This window comes from Mus caroli, unplaced genomic scaffold (genome assembly GCF_978045245.1).
Source record: "Mus caroli unplaced genomic scaffold, Mus_caroli_1 scaffold_13, whole genome shotgun sequence".
Classification (NCBI taxonomy): domain Eukaryota; kingdom Metazoa; phylum Chordata; class Mammalia; order Rodentia; family Muridae; genus Mus; species Mus caroli.
In genome coordinates this window covers 61,019,546-61,035,709 of record NW_028227268.1, presented here as the reverse complement: position 1 = coordinate 61,035,709, position 16,164 = coordinate 61,019,546, and the positions used below count along the sequence as shown (strand labels likewise).

General features: G+C 45.5%; 1 protein-coding gene across 7 annotated transcripts in view; it reads left to right on the top strand.

The window, feature by feature from the left end:
* Specc1 (sperm antigen with calponin homology and coiled-coil domains 1) overlaps positions 1-16,164 on the top strand; it is a 263,508-nt gene that overhangs the window by 78,234 nt on the left and 169,110 nt on the right. For all 7 annotated transcript variants that reach the window (XM_029483987.2, XM_085829940.1, XM_029483988.2 and 4 more), the window contains exon 3: positions 9,444-9,576. In XM_029483987.2, coding sequence (XP_029339847.1) covers positions 9,444-9,576 — 133 coding nt within the window. The remainder of the gene's footprint in view (positions 1-9,443; positions 9,577-16,164) is intronic.

Sequence of the window (16,164 nt, the reverse complement as noted above, 5' to 3'; positions counted from 1 at the left end):
AGCCATCCTAAGTCCACCCCTTGTCAGCTTGACACACAATCATATCTCCTTCTGCCATGCTTAATTTCCATATGAAAACAATAACCAGATTATAATTTTACTAATATGATGTAACTATCCCACACATAACTGCAAATGAGTTATATATTTAATCAAGACATAATTATGCCTAGCATGATTTAGCTATCCCATGAACAACCACAAATGTGGTTATAAAATTATAGATTTTAGAGTAAGGGTCAATGTCCCTCTAGGGACATTCTTTTAATATCTCAAAACTTAAATATAATAGTCACTGATATTCTCTTAATTGATGTTATATTACATGAAAAGGAAATCAAGGAATATCTGTACAAACACATTCTTAACAAAGGAAGCACTCCTGTCAGTTATAATCCTCCTTTCTGCAGCTGGCCACATGGCCTTAGCTGCTATTTATGACTCCCTTCCTCTACTCCCCATTCTGTATTTCCTCCACCCCTTTGTCATCCTGCCTGGATTAGATTGTTATATTTTCCCATTAACTTTAATCACAGGACACAGTAGCACCAAAAGATGCCCTAAAGGAACTTCTGCATTCCAGACATAAACTTTCTTACTTCTGTTGTGGAGAAGCAATCTAATTTCCCCATGATAATCTGAACCAGTCACCCCTCCTAACACTGTTATGCCTTTCTTAGCCAGTTGGCTTAATGGCGTTAGAAGCCCAAAGTGGCCAGGAGGAAGCCTGAGCTTCCAGTTTAATGGGATGTTTGTTGTGGCTCCTGCAGGAGCTTTCTTTGTCCCTAGAACCAAACTTCTAGGCCAGCAGAACTTAAGCTCACAGGAACAGGAAGTAGAGTTTTTCCTAGTGGGTCACTAGGGGTGATAGTGAATGAAACTATTCTCCTTTCCATCCCTTGATTCCTGGACCTGTGGATTCTGGCTATAGGAGAAACTGTATATTGGATGCTGATTCAAAGCATCTACTGCCTTTAGGAGAACCCCGTCCTAGCTTTCCAAGTTCCTGCCATCTCGTTGGTACTGTAATTGTGTCTTCAAAAGGTCACTCCATCTTTCTGTCAGGCTGGCTGCTTCAGGATGGTGGAGCATGGTAACACTAGTAGATTCCATGATCGTAGGCAACAGTGGTGTTGCACTTCTCTGTGGAAATAATATAACACTAAATTAAGGCCTTCTGTAAGTCATTCGATGGTAGTTTTGGCAGAAACAGTATGTGCAGGAAAGGCAAACCCAAGAACAGAATAAGTATCTACTCCAGTAAGAACAAAGCATTGTTCTTTCCACAGAAGAAGTGATCCAATGTAGTCAACCTGTTACCAAGTCTGACTGGTCACCCAGAGGAATGGTGCCATATCTGGGGCTCGGTGTTGGTCTCTGCTGTTGGCAGATCTGGCATTCAGCAGCAGCTGTAGCCAGGCCAGCCTTAGAGAGTGGCAGTCCATGTTGTCAAACCCATTTATAACCTCCATCTCTGCCACCATGGCTAATTGGTTCATGGGCCCAGTGGTCAATGACAGGGATGGCGGGGTGGGAGGTAAAGGGGATGGAGGCTGACTGTCCACAGAATAGGTCATCTTATGTGCTTGATTATTGACCTCACTTAAAGGTGAATCTTCCCACCTCGAAGGATCCAGATTAAAGGTGGTTCTTTTTACTTCAAAGAATTTAATAAAGAAAAAAAAAATCTCTCACAAGTGTGGCCAAACACTTGGGTTTTAGTTAATTCCAGATGTAGTCAAGTTGATAACCAAGAATAGCCATCACAGTAGACCACGCACAGCTAACAATACTTATTTTAATTAAAAAATTAGTTACAGCTGGGCATAGTGCTGCACACTTTAATCCCAGCACTTGGGAGGCAGAGGTGAACTCTCTGTAAGTTTGCATTCAGCCTACGAGTTCTAGGACAATCAGGGCTACGTAGAGAGACCCTGACTCAAAATACATTAAAACATAAAATAGCCGGGCGTGGTGGCGCACGCCTTTAATCCCAGCACTTGGGAGGCAGAGGCAGGCGGATTTCTGAGTTCGAGGTCAGCCTGGTCTACAAGGTGAGTGCCAGGACAGCCAAGGCTACACAGAGAAACCCTGTCTCGAAAAACCAAAAAAAAAAAAAAAAAAAAAAAAAACATAAAATAAAAATTCAAGCCATAATAGCACATTTTAAAATTCAGATTTTAAGTGAATGTATTCATTCCACTAATAATATACTGAAAATATTTCATATGCATACCAGTAATATTTGTAATGCATTGAATATATTTTAAATTGGCACAAAGCTGGATATGTAGGTTGGAACCTGCCCTCCTCTTGTCTCAACTTCCTGAATTTTAGGACTGCAAGCATGTACCACCAGGCTCAAGCATGTACCACCAGGCTCAGCTCTCTTAAGTTGTTTTTGGAACAGTTCTTTTATTAAAATATGATCACAATCATTTTCCCCTTTCTTTTCCTCCCTCCAGCCCTTTCATTCCCCAACTCCTACTCCCTGTCAAAGTCATGGCCTCCTTTTGTTTAATTGTTACACACACACACACACAGGTAAATATATAAATACAACCTGCTCAGTTCATTTAGTGTTACTTGTATGTAAATGTCTTCAGGGCTGGCCACTTGCTATTGGATAACAGTTAGGGAGCTTATCCCTGGGGAGGGCTATTTTCTCCATCTCAGCATTCCTTACTTACCTGGAGCTCTTTTCCTGGGGTTGGGGAACGCCTTGAGATTTCCCCCTTCCATGTGGGCATGTTTATTCCTGGTGTACTTGTGTGGTTTTGTTTAGGGAGCCATGAAAGTCAGAGTGTCGTGGGTGAAGCTTCCCTGTCATTCCTAGGAGACCTAATCTCACTGCAGATTTCTTGATCCTCTGGCTTGTACAGTGCCCACAACCAGTTGTTCTCGGCAGTTTGACTGGTTGTGGTTTTCTGTAATGGTCTCTGTCTATTGCAAAGAGAAGTTTCTTTCACGAGGGGCGAGAGCTATAATTATCTATGGGTATGAAGATGTCTTAGGATTTTTATTGGTTTTATTGCTGTGAGACTCACCATGACCACAGCAACTCTTAGAAAACATTTAATTGGAGCTGGCTTATAGCTTCAGAGGTTTAGTCCATTATCGTCGTAGAAGACAGAGTGCTGGAGAAGGAACTGAGAGTTCTACATCTTGGCCCACAGGCAGCATGGGAAAGACTGGGACATAGCTTGAGCATATGAGACCTCAAAGCCCACCTCCACAGTGACATACTTCCTCCAACAAGGCCACACCTACTCCAACAAGACCATACCTCCTAATAGTGCCACTCCCTGTCGCCAAACATTCAAACACAAGAACTTACGGGGGCCATCCCTATTCAAACCAACACAAAGGATATACTTACAATGCAATTAGGAATTATGATGGTTTGATATGGTGTGGGAGTGGACTCTCCTCTAAGATCCACGACCTCACGAACCCTGAGTAGGTGGCTAGGTTCACTGTAACAGTCATGATTTCCCTCCTGTTGAGCAGGCCTTACAGTTCGCTTAGACAGCTGTTGGTTACTGTCAAGACTTGAGTGCCACTATTGTACTCTTAGGGGTATCCTGCCGTGCATACCATTGCTGTGTCCCCCTCCCTTGGCAGATCTCTTCTTGTTCTATGAAGCTAGTTTCTGGAAAGTTGCTTTCAAGTCGGTTTCAAGACAGCTTGGATCCTCTGAGTCCTGTCTGAAGTGCATGGTATCTTCAGAAGTAGGGACGTGTCTCCAATCTCTGGGAGTCAGTCGAGGGCAAGGGCTGTAGCCTATAATATTTTGGGAGTCTCTTGGACTCTCCTGATTAACAAATCAAAAAGGGAGTTTCTTGTGCCTGGTACTGGATTTTTTTATTAGATAGTCTATGGCTCTTGGACAAACATTATCAGCCCGAACGTAATAACTTCATTTAAACTTTGTGTGTGTGTGTGTGTGGTAGATTAGAAGTTATGGCTCCCCATGGCTTATTCGAACACCCTGTGGTGGCCTGAGTGAGAATGACCTCCACAGGCTCATATGTTTGAGTGCTTGGCCGCCAGTTTGTGGAACTGTTTGGGGAAGATTAAGAAGTGTAGCCTTTTTAGAGGAAGTGTGCTACACCCTTTTCCGATCTTTGAGACCTCAAAAGCCCCCCATCATCCCCAGTGACCTCCTTCTCTGCCTCCTGCTTAAGAATCTAAACGTGAGCTCTCAGCTCTTCCTGCCCCCATAATTGAACATTTCTCTGTAAGTTGCCTTGATCATGACATTTGTTACAGCTTTATAAGAGTAACTAACACATAACTGTCTTAGGGTTTCATTGCTGTGAACAGACACCATGACCCAAGCAGACATTTAATTGGGACTGGCTTATAGTTTCAGAGGTTCCGGCCATTATCATTGTGGTGGGAAGCATGGCAGTGTGCAGGCAGGCGTGGTGCAGGAGGAGCCAAGACTTCTACATCTTGATCTGAAGGCAGCATTAGAAGGCTCTCTTCTACACTGGGTGGAACTTGAGTACTAGGAGACCTCAAAGCCCGCCTACACAGTAACACACAACAAGGCCTCACCTCCTAATAGTGCCACTTCCTATGGGTCAAGCATATTCAAACCACCACAATACCCTTACTGTTATTTTCCCCCTCCCTCCTGCTTTTATATTGACCTCTGCCCTCCTCCTCAATTAAGATCCCCTCCCTCTTTCTCCTCCATGTCACTATTCCCTGTTATTCCATGTCAAGCACTTCTGCCTCCCTCACATATAGCTTTTTACTTCATAACATTTGCCTTTTTGTATCTGGATTACCTCACTCGGAATAATAATATTTTCTAGTTCCATCCATTTGCCTGGCTAGGCCCAGGTGTGAGATGTGAGGTGGGCTAGGCAGAGAGGTTGGGTGTCAGGACAGTACTTAAGAAATGCACAGGAGTGTTTCTGAGGTCAACGTGGTACTGACCGTTCCAAAGGCAAAGGCTGTTGCTTCAGAAACTTCTTCCATAGGGAGGGTCAGGGAAAAAGCAGGACCTTGTGTGGCAGGCTTCCTGTTCTTCATTGTAACGCATACGCTTTCTCGGTCTGATACTATGAAGAAAACAGCAGGGTCTCGGGAAGAGCTGAGCTGTGCCTGCACCTTGCCAACCCTGTCCTTTCCAGCTGAGGGTGGGCAGAAGACCACGGAATCTCCAGAGAGCAGGAGAGAAGAGGGGGAGATGTGATGATCAGAGAAGCAAGCAGATTTCCCTCCCCAGGGAAAACTTACAAGCAGCTATGGCAGTGGAATCTCTAGCGCATATCCTACAGCACCGCGAGGGCGACACAGGTGATGTTTCTCTGAGAGTAAATGGATGTGAACGTCTTAACTGCTCACAAATAGGAAACCGAAACCCAGAATAGAGCTGAATCCCTAACCTCAGACGCTGGCTGAGCTGCAAAAGCTGGAGGAATAAGGCAGGGGATAAAATGCAGGAAGAGTGGGCAAGGCTGCTGCGGTGAACCCTCCTCATGGTGTTCAAGCAGCAGTGTGCCTGCTCTGGCTTCACCCTCCACAGTACGCCGTCACCCCAGCCACGATAAAGGACCAGGCCTATGTATCACGGCTTACTTAGTTACAATCGACAAAACGTTTGTCCGAGTTTGTCTGAGCAAAAAAGAAATTCAAGCTGCACGTCACTGTCCACAGGCATCTTCTTCCAGGATTACCATTGATGCCAAAGTCTGTGGGGTGCTCAGGGGGCCTTATCAGACACTGTGTGGTATTTTCACAGAACCTACAAGTCCTTCTGTGCGCCTTAGACTCTAGCATCTCTGGATTAGTTATAATATCTAATTCGATCTAAATAACTGTTATACTGTACTGTTTTAGGAATCAGGCAAGAATAATCTACATTTTATATATAGATGCTATTTTTTTCCCACTGTTTTTGAGTAGAGTTTGACTAAGTCCAAGAATGACAGCACAATGAACAGACACCAAGATTCCCACATCTCTGTGGGACAAGTGTTCAAGAATGCATCTCAGAGAGGCTGGGCCAAGGATGGAGTGCAGAGCTAGTCTCTACTCATCTCTGCCACTGCTTTTCTCTCGCCTCCTAATGCCTAGCCTCACCTAGTGTACGTATGAATCCTATGGCCAGCCTGCTCACCTCCTGTGGAAGCCTACTCGCAATTGTGTGCATGTTCTACTTGTTGACAAAAGGAAAGGAGAACAACAAAGAAAAACAAACAGATTTAAAAAAACAAAAAAACCCTGAGTTAGATGCTGGTCTTGTGCATGCTCTCTACAGGCTGCTGGGCTGTTGTCTCTCTCCCTCCCTCCCTCTCTCTCTCCCTCCCCCTTTCTTTCTTTCTTTCTTTCTTTCTTTCTTTCTTTCTTTCTTTCTTTCTTTCTTTCTTTCTTTCTTCCTTCCTTCCTTCCTTCCTTCCTTCCTTCCTTCCTTCCTTCCTTTCTTTCTTTCTTTCTTTCTTTCTTTCTTTCTTTCTTTCTTTCTTTCTTTCCTTCTCTCTCTCTCTCTCTCTCTCTCTCTCTCTCTCTCTCTCTCTCTTTCTTTCTTTCAACAGGGTCTCACTGTTGTGACCAGGCTGGCCTCAAACTCACAGAGATCTGCCTGCCTCTGCCTCCCAAGTGCTGCAATTAAATGTGTGTTCTACTGCAGGCTTTATAAATTTTATTTTAAAAATGTAGTGTCATTATCCTTGTGGGTCTGGGACAGAGTGTGGAGTTCAGTGTGGGAAACTGTTCTTTCCTGCCACTATGGTTCTGGGGACCAAACTCAGGTTGGTCAGGCTTGTGTAGCAAGCACTTTTACCCACTGAGGCATCTGGCCAGTCCATCATAGCTTCTTTATTTGTTTTAGTTTCCTTTTAATGTAGTTGCCAGACTATACAAATTTACAAGGTGAATTATATTCAGTTTCTACAGAGAGGGGGCTCTAAACATTGACACAGTCCCTGGAAATGTCTGCCTCATACGGTGGGACTCAGCAACTTGGTGGTTGGTGTTGTGTCCAAGGAATGACGAAATTAGGTGTGTGCATTTAAATAAACCCTCATCCCAGTTGATAGTTGGTTGCATTTGAGGACCACAAACAGAGAGAGTTACCTGCCCCTAGAGATTGGGGTTGTTTTGTTGTGGCTGATGCTGGTGGAGCTCTGCGGGTTCTCTCTCATCTCTGTTAAATGGAGAGGAATTAGTTACTTTAATCTGCAAGGTATTGAAACCTTTTCCTTTGTGAGCTCAGGTGCCCAGCAGCTTAAATCCCAATGAACCCTTAGTGTGAGTACTTACTACACAAACCAGAGCAGCACCTGAGCTCACCTTTGTGGGTGGGGGCCTTCCATAGTGAGCCAGGAACCTAGTTGGGTGCGGAGCTGCCTCCTGGTAACAGGAAACAAAGCCTCAAATGGAGGAAGAACGTGAGGCAGTAACCGAATCTGCTGCTCCCGCTGTGTATGGATGTCTCCTACAGTAGAGGGAGTAGAGTGGATTGGATGTTTAGGCTTCTAAGGGATGGGGGGTTCATTTGTAGTCATTGCATTGTACATCTTGGGGAAGCTTCAGTGCAACAAAGCTTTCTCATTGGGAATTCCTCGTTGTAGGTGCAGGGGAAATAAGGATTCCCCTGAAAATCTCTGCGGGCTGAGGAGGAGCAGCTCCATACATACTTTTCTTGTCATGCGTACTAGCATGTATGTGTGTGGTATGTGCACATGTATATGCGTGTTTTTATGTGTGTGTGGTGTGTGTGTGCTTGTGAAGTCCAGAGGGTGACTTCGAGTCTTCCTCGGTTTCTTTCCACTTTCTTTACTCAGAGCAAGGTCTCCTACTGAAACCTGAGCTCACTGATTGGGCTCTCCAAGCTTGGGGGTCCTGTGCGAGGAATACAGGCAGACTTCCACGTCTGCCCATCGATCAGGTGGGCTCTGGGGTTCTGAACTCTGGTCCTCCTGTTTGCCTGGCGAGCCCTCTTTACCCACTGAGCCATCCCTCAATCCTCACTGCATAGCTTTTAGTTATTACTACATTATTTATTAACTTAAGTGTGTGTGTGTTTGTGTGTGTGTGTGTGTGTGCAGGTCCACACACACCTGCACAAGGAGGGGACAACCTCAAGGGCTTAGAACATTAATGGGATTAAGGAGACACACCTTTCGGTTCATCTATGAAGGCTTTTCTGGAAAGGATTAACTGAGGAGGGAAGACCCACCAAATAATAAAGAAAGAGGAGAGAGGTAGCTGAGCTTCAGAAGCTCCCATGCCCTCCCTCACACTGGGTCTGTTGAGGAGTAGTCAGCAGCCTCTTGCACTGGTCCTTTCCAGGCACCGTGGACTGAATTCCTTGAACTGTGAGCCAAAACATAGCAGGAACCTGATCTACCAGGCAGGGCCTCAAACAAAGATGGCAGAGGAAGATTGCTTCCTGGCTTGCTCCCTAGCCTTTGCTCTGCTAGATTCCTTGTAAAGCCCAAGGCCATATACATAAGAATGCTACTGCCTGGGGCTAGAGAGATGTCTCAGCAGTTAAGAACACTGACTGCTCTTCCAGAGAACCTGAGTTCAATTCCCAGCACCCTCTTGGCAGCTCATAACTGTCTGTAACTCCAAGTTACAGTGTGACACCCTCAGACTGATATATATGCAGGTGAAACACCAATGCACATATAATAAAAATAAATCCATTTTTAAAAAAAGAATGGCACTGCCCAGAGTGGGCTGGGACCTCCTACATCAACTAGCAATCAAGAAAGTGTCCCACAGACATGCCCACAGACCAGTTGGAGGTCCCTCTCCCAAGTGTGTCATATTGACAACCGGAATGAACCAATCTAGTCTACTTGGCAAGTCCTAGGCCAATGAGACCCTTCATCAGAAACAAGGTGTACAGTGGTTATTCTCTGACCTCTACATGCATGTGCACACTCGTGTAGAAACATGAACATGTACGCAGAACAGCAGGTAGAGAGATGCCCTGAGTCTCAACAGAGACTTTGGACTTTTGGACTGTTAAGACTTCGGGCCTCAATGTGGTGAGCACATACATGAAGGGTTGGTTATACTGTGTTGCACCAGGTGACTCTTGTTCAAGCTGGAGGGCCCTCTTTCTTTCATAAGTGCAGGAATTTGATGGAGTCATCTGAGATTTTTTTCTCCTTCACGTGTTCTAGTCTAGTTAGGTTTTATAGGCTTAAAATGGATTGATCAGTGTTACTACTATATCAGAGCTCATGTTAACCCCCTGACTTATTCACTGAAGGCAGAGTGTAACTTTCTGATCCAGGACTAGCATCCTCTTTGCCTCTGTCCAATAGCAGCTGCTCCATGCTATCAGGGGCTGAGCTAAGTGCCTTTTCCCTTTACGTAGTCTCTGTTATTCTACCTAAACTACTGGCCCTGGTGGGCATTGAATTCCTCACCGTGTCTGTCCTCTCAGCTTCTCTCCAACTTCTCTCTAGCTCAAGAGGGCCAGCAGCGAGGACACACTCAACAAACCTGGAAGTGCCTCTTCAGGGGTGGCGAGACTGAAGAAGACCTCAACCTCCGGAGCCATCTCTGAGCTCACTGAGAGCCGCCTGAGGAGCAACACAGGTAGGAGGAACCTCCCTGGCCAGCTTGTTTTGTGGACGCTCTTTTTGACTCATGATCCCTCCTCTGATCACCCTGGCCTGGAGCTGCGCTGGGGGCAGAGTCTTTTCCTGTAGAGTCTGTATACTGGGGAGGCAGGCAGAAGAACAGAAAAGCCGTGGTTTGCCTGTCACCCCAGGCGGCCATTTGTCACTGGTGTGTGTGTGTGTGTGTGTGTGTGTGTGTGGCCATCCTGGGTGCTGGCCAATGATGGCAGTGGGTCGTGGAAAGGCCCAAGATGAAGAACAGCCGAGGTCCTCCTTAACCATGATGCGTGTGAGTGAGTCTACACTTTCTGCCGTTGACACATTTCACAAAAATATCACATTCCAAAGATGTATTTTAACTTATTCTTCCTTCCAGAAGTTTAATGTGAGGACTGAAGGTGGCTTTGGTTGTAAGAAGGGCCCATATTTCTGTATAATGACTTAGCTGCTTTAAAGACTGAATTCGTATTAAATACAACAAATGAAAGTAAGCTTATCTTCACCGAGTAATCCTGTGTTCCCGAAGTTTAACAGATGCCACTAAAAGTAAGTAATTAATTAAAAAGTAACGCCAGCCTTATTCTCAAAATTAATACCAAAACAAGACATTAAAATGTTAGCAAATGCTGTCCAAAAAAGTTTAAAAGGGCAGTAGCAGACAGCAAAACCGAGCGGATTTGTGCCATCTAAGAATGAATGAATGAGGGTCTTGGGAGATGGCTCAGTGGTTAAGTGTCTGCTGCTCTTCCAGAGGACCAGGTTCAGTTCTCAGCACCCACACCGTGGCTCACAGCTATCTGTAACTCTAGGATCCAACACTCTCTCCTGACCTCCATGGGGACCGCCCACATGTGATGCACAAACATACGTGCCGGCAAAACATGCATATACATAAGATACAATTCAATCTTTTTTAAAGATGAGCCAATGAATGATTGTTATCATTTTATAATCTGCCAGGCATATCATAGGCCAAAGAAAAGCCACATGGTCATCTCGATAGATATGGGAGATGGAACTGTCAGATTTAGCCACCATTCTGATTTAGTAACAAACTCTTGATAGACCATTGGACAGGATGCGTGTGGGGGAGCACTTCTAGCAAAGAAGTATGTGTCTTGCTGCATGTGACAGCACACACCTGTGGTCCCTGATGCTCAGACAGGGGTGTCTCCTGAGTTCACAAGTTCAAGCCTAGTTAGGTAAGACAGAGACTTCACACCAAAAATAAATAAACTGCACTCAGAAAATGTGGCAGGAGGATCAGGAGCTCAGAGCCAGCCGGGGCTACATGGTGCCTTGTCTGAAAGAAAAAAATTGATAGTTCTTTGATCAGTGACTGGTTAGAAAATATGATTTTGGAAGAAATGATCTCATGTAAAAAAGGATGGAAGGTGGCATACTGAGCAATAAACTTAGTTATTTAAGAGCCTGCACATTTAAGAGAAGTCTAACACCCCTTTGAAGAGCACATCTATGTCCTTGTGAATAAAGGCAAGGACATGCGTGGGTTTGGGATAGGAAGCTAAATATAGTGAAGACTAAATTCTGTCGTGCCATGTATTAAATGCAATAAGGGTGTCTCATGATTTCATCAATTCATTTGCATCCTAACTAACATATCACTGTGGTACTGGGAGCAGCCAACAAGCACCAGGCCTGGCTGAGGAATTTGGGTTGTCCTGACTAGGAGGCTACACTTCCACCTAGTGGAGAGAGGGATGCTGCTAATCGGAGAATGTGCAGGACAGCCAGAGTGTCCTGACTGACTGGGTAGGTCTCTGCTGGGATCTAGTAACATCCCAGGGAAGTTCTGAGGAAGAGCAACTCAAGGACTAACCACAGCAAACAGAGGCAGCACTGTGGAGCCATGGTGGGCAGCCAGGATCCACGAGCATATTTGGTACAGGGTAAATAAAGGTGGTTTGTGGCAAGTTGGAGCCTGTGGGTGTGGCTCAGGGTCAAGCTTTCGTTCAGCAGGTAAGAGGTCCTGAGTTCAATCCCCAGCACTGAAGAAAGGCCAAATAGAGGAAGTTAAGTTAAAACTGGATTACTCTGAAAAGTGAAACTGGATCTCATCTCATTCTGCTTACAAAATAAAGTCACAGGGACGTGGGAGAGTACAGTGCTTACTGTGCAAGCATGAAGACCTGAGTTCTGTCCCTAGTGCCCATGTGTGAAGCCAAATGAGGCAGTGCTTGCCTGTCACCTCAGCACTGGGGAAGTGGAGACAGGTGGATTCCCAGGGCCTGCTGACCAGCCAGCCTGCCAAGTGGTGAGTCCTCGGTTCAATGAGAGATCTGTGTCAAAAAAAACAAAAAACACAAACAAAAATAAACCAAAAAAAAAAAAAGTGGAGGGCGATCACAGAAGATATTCAGTGCTTCATGTGGCTTCCATAGCATCACTCTTCACCTGTACGCCCATCTGCACGTGCACACACATGCAATCACACATGCACATGAATACCACAAGCACATTCGTACATACCTAGACATAATCCAAGTTCTGAAAATAAGGCATCAGAGAGTTAACCTGCAGTGGGGATAAAGGAGATGAAGAGTGGCTTCCATCATTAAAAAGCTGCAGGGTGCTAGAGAGATGGCTCAGTAGTTAAGAACACTTGCTATCTCAGAAAATCTGGGCTCAGCCCCCAGCACCCATGTGACAGCACCCAGCCATCTGTAACTCCAGGCCCAAAGGGTTTGACAGGTTCTCTTGTCCTCCACAGGCACCAGGCACTCCTATGTATGAAGGTGAACAGTCATGCACATAAAATAAAAATAAATACTTTTGAAAGATGCTAAAGAGATTATTTACAATATATGCAAGTTTGTAAAGACTATTCAAACCCATAGAGAAAACTGCAGAACAATGCGCAGCTCACATAAAAAAGAAGTGGCTATTCCACAGAAAAATAGTAAACTTCCCTTGTAGTTGAGGAGCTACTAGTCAGAACAATAACTCTCTATATGGCACACCCTGGCTAGAAAATCCCAAACAGGTAACCCTGGCAACCATGACTATGGGTACAGAGAGCAGGTACACTGCTTATAGACAGTTTGGACAGCTTGGCAGCACCTGAGGCTTGTTGGTTTGGCTGGCCAGTGAGGCCCTGGGATCTTCCTGCCTCTGTGTGCCCAGTGAGCACTATTTATATGCATTACAGGCTTGGCCTGCTATCCCTGCCTTTCTTACACGGATTCTGAGGACTGAAACAGGTCCTCATGTTTGTGTGGCAAGCCCTTTACAGGTTTAGCCATCGCTCTGTCCTCCTAACCCTTAAGGTTTTCTATTTGTATTAGTACATATTTGACTCAGTACATTACAGATGCTCAGGCTGGATCCCAACGCTCTTCAGGCGCTGTGTTTGCTCTAGGACTGACCTACACCCCAGCCCGTCTACTGCTTATATTCAACATGAGTGGTGTGTGTGTGTGTGTGTGTGTGTGTGTGTGTGTGTGTGTGTGTGAGAGAGAGAGAGAGAGAGAGAGAGAGAGAGATATCGTCTTACATGCTGGCAAGACTTAATGCAATTCTCTGGAAATTCATCTGTGAAGGAAAGCATTGAATTCTAGGAAATTAAGGAAATGCTGCCAGCATGAAGATAATCTCTAAAAGTTAGGCAAGCTTGTAACTTACATAGAGGCTCATGGGAAGGTGTCTTAATGCCATTTACTCTTAGGGTACAGACTTTTGACTTGTTTGCTCTGATGCATAGAAGGTAGTACTGTTGTTGTTTTTTTTTCTTTCAAGTAAATTAGTTTATCTCCTGGTTAATTTTTTATTTTTAAACTATATATACATACATATATATATGTATGTATATATATATGTGTGTGTATATATATATATACATGTATGTGTTTGTGTGTGTGTATGATACTGTAATGGTTAATATTCATGGTCAAATGTGATTGGATTGGAATAATGTAGGAGACACCTAGATGAAGTGGGGTCTTGGACTGAATGAAAAAAGATAAAAGGAGAAAGCGAGCAGAATGCCAAGCGAGCAGAATGCCAGCACTCATCCCTCCACTTCCTGAATGCAACATGTCCACCCATACTTCCATGAGTGTGCCTTCCTGCCCCGAGGGACTATACCCTCAAGCCATGAGCGGAATTAATTCTTCCTTCCTTAAGTTGCTCCTTGCTGGGCTTGTCACAGGGACAAGGAAAGCTCCTAGGACAGATGCAGAGACAGTTTATATGTATCCCGTGTGAGTAGATCTGGTCATTGGCCTATTACCTGCCCTGCCCACCATTTCTTTGTTTAGATTTGCCTTGCACTGTGATTCTAAACCTATAACTAGCCAGTATCACATCTCAGGCCCCTCTGCATGCTCAGTCTGAACCTCACCAACTCAGTGATTGACACATGGTAGGCAGGATGGGAGTTGTTTCCATAAGCGTAGGGTGGGAGGCTCATATCTTTTCGTTTTTATTTTTCAAAGACGGTGCCCAGTTTCCCCTGTTCCCTATAGTACTGCTAGAGTTTGCTTCAACAAGAACAATCAATGGAGCACCTACTAGGTCTGGCCCACCACCTGCAGCCCTGCTACCTGCTGCCCTGCCACCTGTTCCCCTACTACCTGCAGCCCTGCTACCTGCTTCCCTGCCTGCCTCCCCTCCCAATGGTCTCTCAGACCTGTTGATACTTCTTTCTCAGGCAGACTTAGGGCTCTGGTCTGAACTATCACATGTCCACCTTGAGCACTCAGTTTTGGATCTGAGTGTGTTATATCTTCTTCCTCTTCTCCCTAAAGTGCCCTTTATATGTGTGTCTTCTCCCCAAAATGCGAACTGCAGAGTAAGGAACGTTTAGAGTCCTTGTGCCAAGGGCTACCTCTCAAGTCAACAGGACTCAGGGAAGCGACTGCTGTGGTAGATGATAGCCACCAGGTGGCAGCCTTGTCCAAAATACTGATATGCTGGAGGCTTGGTTCTATGAGGAGCTGCTGACTTCAGAAATAATGATTCTTTAATTCAACAAATATGTCTGAACACTTACTCCATATTCAGCACTGTTCTGGGGAGAGGGTACCAGGACAAAGATCTCTGTCTTCATTAAACTACCCGAGTTTCTGAGAACATGACCAAGGGAGAAAGTAGGCTGGGAAGGACCACCGTGGCAGGGTTGGCAGTTGGGGCAATGGCCTGTGCCCACCAGTGTCTGGCACAGTCTGGGAGCAGAAAGAAGGGGCTATGCTTCCAGCGGCAGAGCAGGCAGGCCTGGGTGACTTCTGCAGGATCCTCTGGAATAGGGACAGCCCCCGAGTTCATGTCCTAAGAAATCCTTTGGCTGCTTGTTGAGAGTAGACAGGTGGATGGGAAGACCAGATGGCTAGCCGCTGTCATAAACGAGGAAACAGCCATTACAGCCTGGGCTCGGCTGGGAGCTGGAACAGCAGGCAGGCTCTGGGTATATTTTGAAGAGTAAAGCCAACCAGCCTAGTAATGCCCTGATCTTCTTTACTGTGCACATAAACACACATAAAATTCCCTCTTTTAGACATTTTAAAAAATGGCGTATCTTATTCCTTGATTTCATGAATGTGTGCGTGCATTTCTCGTAGTACACATATTGAGGTTAGAGGACAGACATGGGAGTCAGTTCTCTTCCCACGTGGGTCCTGGTGTTTGAACTCAGGTTGTCAGGTTTGGTGGCTAGTGCGACTATCTGCTGGTCCTCGTTTAGCTATTTTTTGATGTTGGGGTTTTTTTTTTTTTGTTGTTGTTGTTGTTTTTTGAGACAGGGTTTCTCTGTGTAGCCCTGGCTGTCCTGGAACTCACTCTGTAGACCAGGCTGGCCTCGAACTCAGAAATCCACCTGCCTCTGCCTCTCGAGTGCTGGGATTAAAGGCGTGCGCCACCATGCCCGGCTCTCTCTTAGCTATTTTTAAGAATGTAGCCCACCCCCTTCACAGATGCCATTGTGGTTGTTTTGGTTTTTGCTGTGCTTTGCAGACACTGGACATACATTCTGCTACCCAGCTCCCCTTCAGCCCTACGTGTGAATGTAGAGATCCCACACACATCCACATTGCCACACAAGCCTTCACGCCATCTTTTTCCAAACTGCTTCACCTTAGAGAACTGAAGCCCTGTGCTCATCCAACACCCAGCCCACCCAGCCCCTGCAACTCCCATTCTGGGTCTGTCTTTGTACCTGGTTCCTCAGAGAGTCCACAGTGTGTGCCGAGGCTGGCTTCTTTCATTCCATAAGATGTCCTCACCTGTATCCATGTTGCCACGTGTGCCAGCATTTCCTGTTTTTTTAAAGTCAGATTTTATTATGGTGTATGTTCTTACCACATCTCCTCACTTTCTTCCTCTTGACTGGTATGAATCGCACTGCTGTGGTCCACTGCTGTGGTCCTATCTCCTGGCAGCTTGTATGATCCACATGGGGTCAGATTGCTGCTTATGGTAGTAGCAATGGGGCCCTGAGGGATGGGATGTGTGTATGCATGGCCAGGAAGGTTCTGTGGCCGTGTAATGGATGACTGAGAACTGGTTCTCATGTACTCGGGGAGCTCATGGAGATGACGCCACACATCATACA